At 41.3% G+C, this 12,550-nt stretch overlaps 1 protein-coding gene across 2 annotated transcripts in view; it reads left to right on the top strand.

Annotated features, from left to right (window-relative positions):
* Positions 1 to 10,158, top strand: part of fbxo41 (F-box protein 41) — a 71,803-nt gene extending 61,645 nt beyond the window's left edge. For both annotated transcript variants that reach the window (XM_012882224.3, XM_036137035.1), the window contains exons 10-14: positions 1,139 to 1,234; positions 1,336 to 1,454; positions 2,730 to 2,888; positions 3,077 to 3,192; positions 5,327 to 10,158. In XM_012882224.3, coding sequence (XP_012737678.1) covers positions 1,139 to 1,234; positions 1,336 to 1,454; positions 2,730 to 2,888; positions 3,077 to 3,192; positions 5,327 to 5,389 — 553 coding nt within the window. In that variant the 3' untranslated portion in view covers positions 5,390 to 10,158. The remainder of the gene's footprint in view (positions 1 to 1,138; positions 1,235 to 1,335; positions 1,455 to 2,729; positions 2,889 to 3,076; positions 3,193 to 5,326) is intronic.
* Positions 10,159 to 12,550: the final 2,392 nt, after the last annotated feature.

The raw sequence follows: 12,550 nt of genomic DNA, 5'->3' as shown, positions 1-12,550 counted from the left end.
CCTTACATTTTTAAAACAAACGTTACTCGTTACTTTTGGCTTCAGTTTAAAATTTATAAATATTTATTTCACGTAATATGCGCCATCCAATGCAGATCATTGGCGCCATCCACACCTAGTGAGAACTAGTGTAATTGGATGAGTCATATAACGCAAACACTCATTGGTTAACTATTCTATAGCCATTCTCTTTTTCTCTCTCTTTCTCTTTCTTTCTTTTCTCTCTCTCTCTCTCTCTCTCTCTCTCTCTCTCTCTCTCTCTCTCTCTCTCTCTCTCTCTCTCTCTCTCTCTCTCTCTCTCCACACAAACTACATAGAATGTTTTTGCACCAAAGGGTATAGTTTACCTTAGGTATTTGATGGAACTCACACATTTATGTTCTGCAGGCTTGAATACTACCTCTGTTTGGAATTGAATTCCAACAAAGTTTGAGAGAGAACATGCTCCTTGAGTGACTTTGTCTTTGACTAATGGGTTAATGATTATGTTGTGTCTTGGGCCACATGTAGAACTAATCAGTGTTTAAATTAAGCTTTCAATTCATATAGTAGCATTTTTTTAAAGGTTACTTTATACTTTTATACTTTAAGTAGTTTTTAGAGCACATACTTTTTCACTTTTACTTGAGTAAAGAGGTCAAGTTGATACTTCAACTTTTACCAGAGTGTTTTTAGACAACAGTATCTATACTTCTACTTAAGTAACAAATGTGTGTACTTTTGACACCACTGCTGTTCAGGGTGTTAAAGACGCCCTGCTGGGCCGCTGTCTTCCCTATGATTGTGTGAACTATAACGTGACATTTCTGCATTAAGATCCCTTTTTATTGGTCTTATGTAATATTTTCATTTCCTGAGAAAATTAATTTGGGGTCTTTATTGTCTGTAGGCTGTAATCGTGAAAATAACTAAATGCTTAGGGAGGCTGTGTGTGTTGTGAAGTTTGTGAGTTTAACTTTTTGTATAACGTTTTCATGATATCCTAATTTTGTGAAATTCTGTCAAGATTTTTTTTTTTACTGCGGCTTTGCTCCTATTATTTGATATTTGGTGAAGGTGTTTATCGCTGCTTTTAAACGTGTGTGGCCAGATGGACGGGCATCGTTTTCTTAAATTGTGCATATTTACTTTGTTCCAGGAGCGCCACAGATCCAGTTGGCCAGGAAGTGATCTGGGCCCTTGGCGCAGGCTGTAGAGACATTATTTCCCTGCAGGTGGCGCCCCTGCATCCATGGTAAAATTATAGGAACAATAAATTACAACCAGGGCATAACGTTATTAGCAGCAAAACCAATCAAATGACCATGTTTTGATTAGAGTGCTTGTTTCTCCCAGTCAGCAACCTGCACGTTTCAGTAACCGATGTCTGCAGACCATTGGAAGATGCTGGCCACATCTCCGGGCTCTTGGTGTGGGTGGAGCTGGATGTGGCATTCAGGGACTTGCCTCATTGGGTAAATATGGCACATACAGTCTGTTTTTTTTTTTTGTGTGTGGTTTTTTTTTTTTTTTTCAGAATACCCTGCAAAAGTAGGCATATCACTTTTTATTTTCTACATATTTGTCAAGTGGAAGTAATATGATTCAAATACAAAAATATAAAAACCACGGCATCTAATATCTCTAAATAAAACCAGTTCATTGAACTGCCTTCAGAGGTCCATCAGCATATATGTTAATCTCTGGCCACAGGGCAACATTAACAATATTAATCTGAGAGCTCAGCTGGGAGCATCTGTGGACAGGACATCTCTTAGCAGTGCTTCCCGCAAATCGGGCTTTTATGGAAGGGTGGGAAGAACAAATTGTTCCAAGAGAGTCTCAAGAAGTCCTTATTCCAGTTTGCCACAAGACATGTGAGAAACCCAGAGAACATGTGCAAGAACGTTCTCTGGGCAAAACAGACCAAAACGAGACATTGTTGCCTACATGACAAAATGCTATGTGGTACAACACACACACACACACACACACACATGCTACACATCATACTTCTCTCTACACGGCCTGTTAGGAAAAACAACCCTGACACGTTTTTTTATCAACATTTTTTAAATGATGTTTTATCTATATGTTTTATTTATTTATATAGAGTTTATAGCTGAGTAAGAATGGCAGTCATTATTCCATTGCTGTATTTAAAAGTTAAATCTGAGTTAATGGAAAATAAAAGTATTTTTATATTGATTATACGTAGCTGACATCTCCTGTTGTAGCTTTGCCACATCAGGGCTTCAGTTTTGTCCCGCTCACTGATTGTTTTGGGCTTTGACCCGTTTCAGTACTATTGGCCTCTAGAACCGTTCTAGATGAGGGTTTTAAACTGCCTCCATTAGTCCTAACCTGCTCCACTTTACATCCAAACAACGTGCTGAAACTCTAATTTTTGTTTTATTTTTACAAAGAAATAAAGATGTGTAAGATCCAACGATGGGCTTTTCAAAATCAATATTTATTGTAAAATAATCCAGCTCAGGATGGACGTCTATCTTAGATTTAGAAACGTGTGATCTAAGCGGGTCCATATGATAAAACAGCAGCGGTCCAGCCCTGCACCACGGCTGAATCACAAGCCAACTCCAGCATTGTGTTGTTTCATGATATATAGAAAAGAAGTACGGCTAATAAAAGAGGCCACTAGGTAAATGTGTTGTACTGAGATGTCCAGACTGTTCCTGTTGTGTCCTCGTAGTTTTAATTTGGACTTTTCCTCTGTCCCATTTGTTCAGCGAGGAACTGCATGCGCCTCCAGGTGTTGGAGTTGGACCATGTGAGCGAAATCAACCAGGAGGTGGCAGCAGAGGTTTGCAGAGAGGGTCTGAAGGGTCTGGAGATGCTGGTGCTCTCATCCACACCAGTCACCCCTAAAGCCTTGCTCCACTTCAACAGTGAGTTGAACACGTTTTTTGCGGGAGACTGACTCTTAACGCAGTTCTGCACCATGTAGCCGGTTATGCTCTTCTTCCTGTTTTACGAACGTTGTCTTTACAGCTTGTTTGAGCGATCGTATCGCGCCGATAAACAAAGTGATCAGATGTGAATTACCTCTCCACAAATCCCCCTCCCAATCCCGCAGGTGTTTGCCGCAACCTGAAGTCCATCGTGGTTCAGATCGGTATCGACGACTACTTTGAGGACCCCAACAGCCCAGAAGCCAGAAAGCTGTTTGATGAAATGGTCAACAAGCTGCAGGTAAACAGCACCTCTGGGTCTCACAGGAGCGCACCCACACTTCCCAGCACCATTGACCTGTTTGCGGTCTCCCCTGGTTCTTTTATCTGGTAATGTGGTGTTTCCATTGTAGACTTCTGTAGTAATAAAATTACTCTTCAAACAGTAACTATATTTTACCATATTTAATCTAAAAGACAGCAGAACGTTTACAGATTCAGTACTGGGTTCTCATAAGGCCCGTTTACACTACACTTTTTTAACCGAGCTGAGCCGAGACCAGTCTGAGCTTGGATCAGTTAACCAAGCCAAGACGACAGTTTACACACCACACTATCTCGGTTCCTTGGTTGCTCCTCGCCTCCTAGTGGCGATCTGCGGTACTGCTGCTCTCTGAGATTGAAGGCGGGACCTAGCAAATCAAAATGGCGGCGCCCGTAACATTCAGGATGTTATGGTTAGACAGAGTCAGCTTTTTGGACGTGGATAAGACAAAAGAATGTCTAATAAGGATTTACAGACGCAGGAAACAACAACAGACTCTGAGGTTCATCACACTGCTAAGTAGAATCATCTCTGGAAACCGTGTGGCATGGTAAGGAAGCTAGTATTATTATGACTGTCTGAAATTTGTCTGGAGTGTGAATCGGGACGTGCAGCCAGACACGGCGGAAAAAACGCGGACAGTCAGCTGACTGTAACAGGATGACGCGGTCTGCTTATGCGCTCTTTATCAGATAACCGGGCCAGAAAAAAAAACCAGGCCGAGACCTGCTCAGGAACTGGTCTACAGTTAGCGCGGTCCGGTTCAGTCTGCTGACCATTTACACACATGAGTTATCTCTGTTACCGAGCTCGGACTGGTCTCGGCTCGGTTAAAAAAGTGTAGTGTAAACTGGCCTACAACAACACAACGCAACCGGTACCTGGGAACCCTGTTTGTTCTCGCACACAGACCTTAAATAGGAAGCATTTGTCCGCCCATTCAGGGGCGGGCACAGTATGATATCAGCGTTCCAGTTGGTGGAGATCATGCTGTAATGCAGACATGTCCTTGCTGACACATTTTCCCCTAATCAGTCATTCTTTCCAGTCCAAGTGTGTCAGACTCTTTGCCTTCAGAGTCTGGTATCTGTAATTTCCATTCCTCTGTAATCTCATAATCTCTTACAAAGATGAACTCCTACATGGTAGAGGATGGTTCTTGATGTGAGAGAAAGAGTTTCCTGCTGTAAACCAGAAACCATGCATCTATTTTCGTCAGGATTAAACTTTGACTCAATCGTTGAGGTTACTGGTGTTGGATGAGTGGGGCTGACTGTGGGAGCGGATTTCATAACGCACACGATTGCCGATATAAAGGGCTTTGTTTCGATGCGTCAGACTGACGTGTGTCGCAACGAAGTCAGTGCCGGGACTTCTCCAAAACATGTGTCGGACTTACCGCTGATGATGAGTGTGTCCTGTACTGTGGTCTTACAGACGCTTGAACTTGCCCACACTTCGTCACGGTAAACCCACAGCCAGTGGTGTATTTTATTTGGACCAACACAAGATAATAGTTGGGAAAAATTGGATGTTTTGCGATTATTTCTACAAAAGAACAGTGAAGTTTGATGCAACTTTACTCCGACAAGCTTTAAATATCACACAAAAATGGAGAGAGAAACCTAACGCGGATACCACCTAAACTAACAGACTGGGCAAGGAGTGTTGATCAGAGAAGCAGCCAAGAGGCCCTTGGTGCCTGAAGAGGCGCTGTGGAGAGCCGTAGCTAAGCTGGGAGAATCCGTTGGCAATCTGGCTCCTTTTTATTTTATTCTTTTATTATGGAAGAAGACGCAGCCTCTTAAGATCAAGATTGTAGATCTTGCACCTTTTCTGATCAGAAAAGACCCAAACTAAACTTGTGGCATACATGTACATACATCTGGGGATGGTTCTGGTCCAAGTTGACGGAGAAGATACAATTACACGCGTTAGTTTTCAGATGTTTAGACAATTCAGAAACCATTTGTCTTTGTCATCAACTTTCCCGTAATGTCTGCTTTGTATTGGTCTAACACACAACTTTCTAAACGTATGAAGTCAAAATGCAGAAGAAACAAGAAGCGCTTGATTTTCTTTATATCTCTCTTCTTATTTCTCCTCTCAGGCTCTGAAGAAGAGACCTGGTTTCTCCAAAATCCTCCACGTGAAAGCAGACAGCCTCTGCTAACATCCTTTGTGCAGCTTGCTGACGAGCGCGGCCGTGGCATGAGTTGATCCGCGGGGACGCAGGTAGACTGAGCCCACCTCCTGGGGGTTGAACGCATTTGCAGCACAAGAAACCGACACGAGCTAGACTAAATTGACGAACCGAGACCGAGGATCACCAAGCATATTCGACTAGATAACAATCAGAAACAAAACAGCAGCTGATGTGATAAAAAAAAAAAAAAAAAATGGGCTAAATGTTCGGCGAGCTTCAGTGGCAGTGGCTGTTCGACGAAGAACCCGTTTAGACTTCTTTGACCCCAAGAGACACAGCAGTAATTCGAACCCGTCTCTCGTGCACATCCTCTCCAAGCGTACACTTTCTCATCCAGCAGAGCCGAGTCCGGTGGCGGAGCCGCTCCGAGCCTCACATGCTGCATTTTTACTTTCTGCGTTCGCATCACGCTTGATGCAGACTAGCCTCAATGCCAACCGCGGGTACAGGATGCGTGTGTACTTTTTCGACAGGCGTACAGGAAGCGCCTGTTTGCTCAAGAGGTGGAGGCTTTTCTTAAATGGTCGTAACTGGAGCTTTGTGCTTGGCCGGGATGATGGAGAGACGAACGCGTATCCCGCCCTGTCCCTGAAACTTGCCAAATGCCAGTTTGTGTACACGTACTGCTTCCAGGCACTGAAGAGGGGGGGGCCACTGCCCTGTAACCCACAGACACTCTGGTATCTTCACAATGCATGGCAGCGCTGGGTTTTGCCTCCAGTACCATCCCCTGCTTCCTTGTAAGCGCGTACCCCTGTCAACCGATCTGGATCCGACGTTTTTTGATATCTGTCGCAGTCTCTGGACCTGTTTGCATCACGAGGACAGGATGGAGCATCCTGAGTCGCCGGTGCCATTTGTACGACGTTCACCGTCATTCCAGTGAGAGTTTCCTTCTCCGTTGTGCCAATCAGACAAGGAAGAGGGACCGGGCAAGTCGCCCACATAAATCACCGCTGGACCCGAGTTCGCCGTGAGCAGAATGCGGCTCCAACTGAATATAAAGTGTTGTGTTTCCTATAAATCAAAATTATCCAGGTGTGTACAGGTGTTGTAGTGTTTGCATTCATACTGAACAGTGCCATTTACATCACAGGGGCTATTCTCTTAATTTATGCTCATTGGCTGACATCGTCTCGCCCTGTTTTGATGTTTTCTTTCACCCAGCATCACAGCGGGGGTGAAGGGGGCGGACCCCTACACCTGAGGGGATTGTGGGGGGGGGAGCGTTTCCCTTCAGATTCAGACGCAGCAGGTCAGGTCTCCAGCCTTCCCTCTGCTCTGAATGGGGAACCTGATGTGGCTGAAATTTCAACAAACTACGATTAGCAGTACCCTTTAGGTTGAAGACAGCACTGTTGGGTTCCTTCTCTGGTTCTAGTGCTGCTTTACTATGGTGGAGAACAAATCAAGCTGTTCATCCGATGGCCCCCTCTTGAACTAGAGGTTCTGAGTGTTTATAGGTGTGTGTTTACTAGGCCTTAAAAAAAAAAGAAGAGGTGAATACTTTTTTTTATTATTATTTGGCAGAATGTAATCCCTACTTTGGACCAAAAAGTTTTGCATTCCGATGCACTGTTTTTCGTCGATAACGTGCAATATTTTATTATTCACTAAAAATGCACAAAATCTGATAGCAGATTAAAAATAAATTAGTCTACAGGCAAAACATGGCGGTGCTTGCTTTTCCTGTGCTGGAGGTTGCTTACAGGGTTCCTACACAGTCTCCACAGGTATGGAGTTTGCTATTAGTGTTCTGAAAGTCTTGATTAGTATGGAGAAACTAGTATTAGGCGTGGGAAAGTACTTGTGCCGCTATAAACATTATGTCCTTATTTATGAACAAAGTTTTCAGAGTGACTCATTGGGTTTCACCATCACCACGTTCCCTTTGCAATAACCTATTGGACTTTGATAGCTGCTTAGGGCTGGATGATTTTTGGAGTGAAAAAAGCATTTAGATTTTTGCTAAAAAAAAAAAATAGGATCAGCTCAAAATCTGGTCATCTCAAGACAAAGAAAAATGTAGATATTAGCAAAACAATCTGGAGATCTTCAAAATATTGAAACTCTTATCGTAACAGAAACTCATCATCTTAAAGGAAATTAGCAATGACAGTCATGATGACAGTACAAGCTTCAAGTCTTGTTATCTGTATAAAATTACAGCTCCATATTGAGATTATGAAATCATTATGATGACAAAGATCTTGCTATCGCAGGATGATTGTCTAAAAACAATTGTTTCTGCATAATTTCTAAATAAATCAGACTTTTTTTGAGTAGCTAAATGAAATGCCCACCAACATGTGCATATTCATACAGTCCAGTGCCTGTTATCTGTGACTCTGGGTTAGATGTGTTTTGAGGCTTTTAAAGGGGCCTAGTCACGTACTACGACTTTACGACTTTCTGCGCCGGCAGCTCACTCCCGTTGCATATAAAGGTGCATATAAATTAGCCAGCCCTATTATTTCTGTGTTTTACACTTTGTTTTGGCTCCATTTGCTAGTAATCTAAGCACTTTCGTGTACATTTACCCTAACAAGACGCCGTGACCAGAAGTGCCACACAATGAGTAAACGAGGAGAAGGAATGGAGCCGAGCGAGTCAGCAGCACCCAGCGGAGGTGCAAAAAGAAGGAAGTAACCCTAACCCTGTAGGTGGGGTTGGTCTTCAGCCACATCGAGCTGTCACTTTACTGCGAGGCATCGCAGGACGGTCTACTGGCTCTTACAGCAGCGGCGTCAATTGTTGCCATCTTACTTCCTGGCAGTTCCTCGACTCTGCTGGCAGACGGCACAGCAATGTTTATATCTGCGGATTGCAGACGGTGTAAACTTCTTGAGTCTTTAAAAAAAACACTAAGGAATCACAAACAGGATGAACGCTTATTGTTTTATTTGAAGGCGAATATATGTTTTTTTTTGTGTGTGTGTGTTTTCTTTTTATAGTCAAGATACGCGAGCAGGCCTCTTTAAAGCTTAGAACGCATCAATACCGAACCCAAAACAGGCTTGAAAAAATCGAATCGCATCCTATTAAAGTGTTTGTACTTTCACGTGAAAAATGGACTGAAAGTCGAATGAGAAATTTGAAAATTTCGAACAAAAAGTGTGTAGGAACCCTGCACTTAATGCACACCATGAACAAACGTTAGACGATGTGTTTGTTGGAAATGTTAGCTGTGACTCTCCATTCCTCCGCGATCTCCCTGCTTTCACTCCACTCTGACCCGGATTGGTTGCTGGCTTAGCTGAAGGAGGAAGGTTCACAATAAAGGAGAGAAACTTCACTGTAGAGACCCCCACCCCCCCAAAGCACTTGTTGATTTTAAGTTTTAGACAATCCTGGCATTCGTTATCAGCTACTCTGTATATAATGTTTGTAGATAAAAGACAAAAAACAAAAGAAACAAAACAAAAAAATCCGGAAAAAAAGACCAACATTTGATGTTATTATATTGAGGTGACGAGTCGGAAAAGCTGAAGTTTACAAGTCTTCATTTAGAGTCCAACAAAGGATTACACATAGAGAATAATATTATGTCTAACAGTAGTGTTGAAATTGCAGTTGTGTACTAGATACTTTATATTAAATGTGCATCAGATTCATATAGAGATGGAGATTATTTAAGAAGAGGATAAAGATAATAATTCAGCTATTTATTTCTATATAAAAAGAGCGCTGTGTACAGTATAATGTTGGCATGTTTGTGTTCATGCATCAATCATTGAGTTGCCTTTTTAACTGTTCTGCTACTGTGGCAAAAAAAAAAAAGAACAACTATTAGATGTTTAAAGAGCTTTGATTGCCTGCAGATTAATAATAATCTTCATTTGATCCTGTCTGTTGTTGCACTATAGAGAAAAAAAAACTATTTCAGATGTTTATTATAGAGTGTTTTTAATGTTTTCGGGTATTTAAAAAAAAAAAAAAAAAAGATTATGCACTTTTCTTTCTCGGACACTTTTCCCGGCCTCTCGGCCGTCCGTTTGGACAGATGTTTCTGGGATGTCTGTTGCTCGATTGTTGGGAAATAACGGTAATAAATCGCATATATCTGTAAGAGAACAGGCAACGTCTCCCACACAGGAAACTACTACGCTTTCGAATACATTTAAGTGCTTTTTTTAGGTTGCCAGTATGACCTTATCTTTGTATTTTTGCTGCCGTCTTTGTTTGACTTCTGCCCCGTAAATTTCATACTCACGACCACGGTGCACTCGCTGAGTTGTGAAGACGGACCCTAAAACTGCAGCGTAAAGGGGCCAGTGACACTGGAAAAACCTGCGTTCTTGACTTCCATCTTGTTTACAGTCTGGAGCATCATCTTTCAACTGTAACATTTCTTTTTTTTTTTTTTTTTTACTCAAGTGTTACAAGTTTTATCATGACGTGCAATAGAAAACAAACTGTGTGAGTGCTAATGTATCTCTGTATATATTTTATGTATGAATGATTGTACTCTGCCCATTCATCTGAAGTGTGTTTTACACATTACCTCAACATTTAACGGGGCAATTATCAATGCGTTTTTTTTTTTTGTTTTTTTTTTCTAGTTTGTTTGTTTCTTACTGCCATCAGCAGGCGACTCACCCAAATTCCTGTGACAACACGATTTCTGTTTTGACGAAAATGACAAACCTTCCCAAAAAGACAGCCTTCGATGATGACGGCAATAGATGGATTTTCATTCATTTAATGTCATCAATAAAACTGCTTTAAAATTGTAATTCCTCTTTTTCTTCTGTGAATCTTTATAAATGGCATCAAGTATATTTGAATCGTGTCTGAGGCCCTGCCAGCGATACTTCACATCAGTGGCGGCTGGCCCATAGGGGGCGCTCGGGCGCTGCCCTCCCTAGATGTGGAGGGGAAAAGTCAAAATATATATAGATTTTAAAAGTATTATTAATGTCAGTTTTTACTTAATAGTACGCGGCTACATGTCATAAGAATTATTGAAACACTTCTACTAATTGACTATATCAATTAACTCTCATTTAACAGCGCATTTCCACCAACAGAACGTATCATTTCTCTTCTTCTACACTTGTGGGGCTGTGACTCAAGGAGCCCTACAAGTGTAGCGAAATAACCAATCGTATACTGTTGCTAGGGAAGATTTATAAATATTTGGCCAATCAGCATCGCCAAAATGAATGGGTTTGGGGCTCCTGGAGTCGTAGCCCTAGCTGCACAGTGATAGGTGCACTTCACGCGTGACGTCACGAGCTATATCCGCGCTACATCCGGGTCCCGTGGGTAGGCAAAAACAGTACTGTTTTCACTTACCAGCGTGACAAAACGGGTGAATTAGAGTGTGCTTTTAGTTTATTTTTGGAATCTAAACAATGCCTACTACTTGTTGCGCTCCCTGTTGCACACAGAGGCATTCCAAATCGTCGGATGTACGTTTCTTTTGTTTACCGAAGGACGAAGAAAGAAGAAAGAAATGGATAATTTCAATGAAAAGGATGCAGGCAGACAATCCCAATCATCATACCATGTCATGGTATGATGGGAGCCATCATACCATGACAGAATTTGCAGTCTACACTTCATCTCCGGTAAATACAACTTAATTTTGTACTAGTCATTGTTCTACCTAAATAATTATATAAATAAAAAATTTGGATATATATTTAAGTCAAGACGTAAACGTTCGTTTCGTAATAATATACGTACATGTACAATGTACGCAAACCCTCTGGCATGAGTCTGTGAAAAGGATTAATAAGACAAAACCACGAAAATAATCCTTTGTGAACAATGTTTTTTTTTTTTTATTAAATACTTATTGTGGAATCGTAGTAATTTTCCGACTTTTAATTTAAATGCATGTACTGGGTTAGGCAGGGAAATCTATTGGCAGCCCCACCAAGATTTTTTTTCACCCGCTGCCACTGCTTCACATATTTGTTTTCCCTTTTCCTGAAGAAAAGATGTTGGTCCAAACACCTTCTGGGGTTGATTAACTGGCTTTCACTGAATCAGGTGTGCTTTTTTTGCTGCTGCAACAAAGACTTGTAGTAAAAGGTGGTTCTACAAAATTGACCCGGGTCATTCATACAAATGCATGCCACACTTTTCAGATTGCTTTTTGTAAAGAAAATATTAAAACTTTGCAGTTTTACAGTAAATCAACGTCTTTTCTAAATAAAATTACAAAATGGTTTGTATGGCGTGTAAAACCATGTTGGTTTGGTCAGGGCCTCAGATTTAGTGGACCTTTGCACAGATGGAAATGGAAATATTTTTGCGAGAAAACTTTCTGCCGTGACGTCCATCTTAGGGTTTTCTTTCAGTGTTTTCGGGAATACTGTTAACATGTGACAGCTGCCTGAACGGCAGACACATGAAATACAGGCTAAACTCTCCTTAATGCGCTGAAGCTGGATGCTCTGAGATAACAGAGCAGGACCACCAGGGTTAACAAATTTAGATTTTGGGAGGCTTTCGAACTGATCACACATAGGTCATCTAATATCTCCTTTAGCTCCTCCGTGTTTGTGACTTATGCATGTAACGACGCTCCTCTCCTTTCTCTCCCTGGCGAGGAGAGAAAGGAGAGGAGAGCCTCCTGTTAGTGCTTCAGTAAACCTTAAAATGTATGAAGCAACTGGTTTTGAGGTGCTATAAAAACAAACTTTATTTGTTGACTTTTATTTTAGTTGGCCGAATGCCAAAAACCAAGAGGGACATGAAATGTAATCTGGCAATATGAGTAATGTAAATATAACACAAGTGACAGCCAGTTCTATGTCTCATACCAGGTAAATACAGTTTGTAATTTTAAATATATTTTCTGCCCATTTTAAATCACACTCACTTCATCAATCTCACATTCAGATTTATTTGCCACAATTTATCTATTTTTAACTGTTTTGCTATTTTGTCCATTTAATTGTCCAAATTTCTATCTCTTTCACATGTGTGATTTCTGCATTTTAGAACTTTTAAACTTTTGTGACATGAAACTTCTTTCATGCAATTTTTTTTTCATATGGATTTGAATGAAACGAGCAAAAATCTGATATTTAATTCTATCTAGTTCAGACTGTCGGCCCTCCTAAACTTCAGATTCTTCAGCCATCCTCTGCTTCAGTTTCTGCTGTTCGATGA

This window comes from Fundulus heteroclitus, chromosome 5, assembly GCF_011125445.2.
Source record: "Fundulus heteroclitus isolate FHET01 chromosome 5, MU-UCD_Fhet_4.1, whole genome shotgun sequence".
Taxonomy (NCBI): domain Eukaryota; kingdom Metazoa; phylum Chordata; class Actinopteri; order Cyprinodontiformes; family Fundulidae; genus Fundulus; species Fundulus heteroclitus.
Note: the sequence above shows the minus strand (reverse complement) of the source record. Positions and strands in the feature narration are given on the sequence as shown.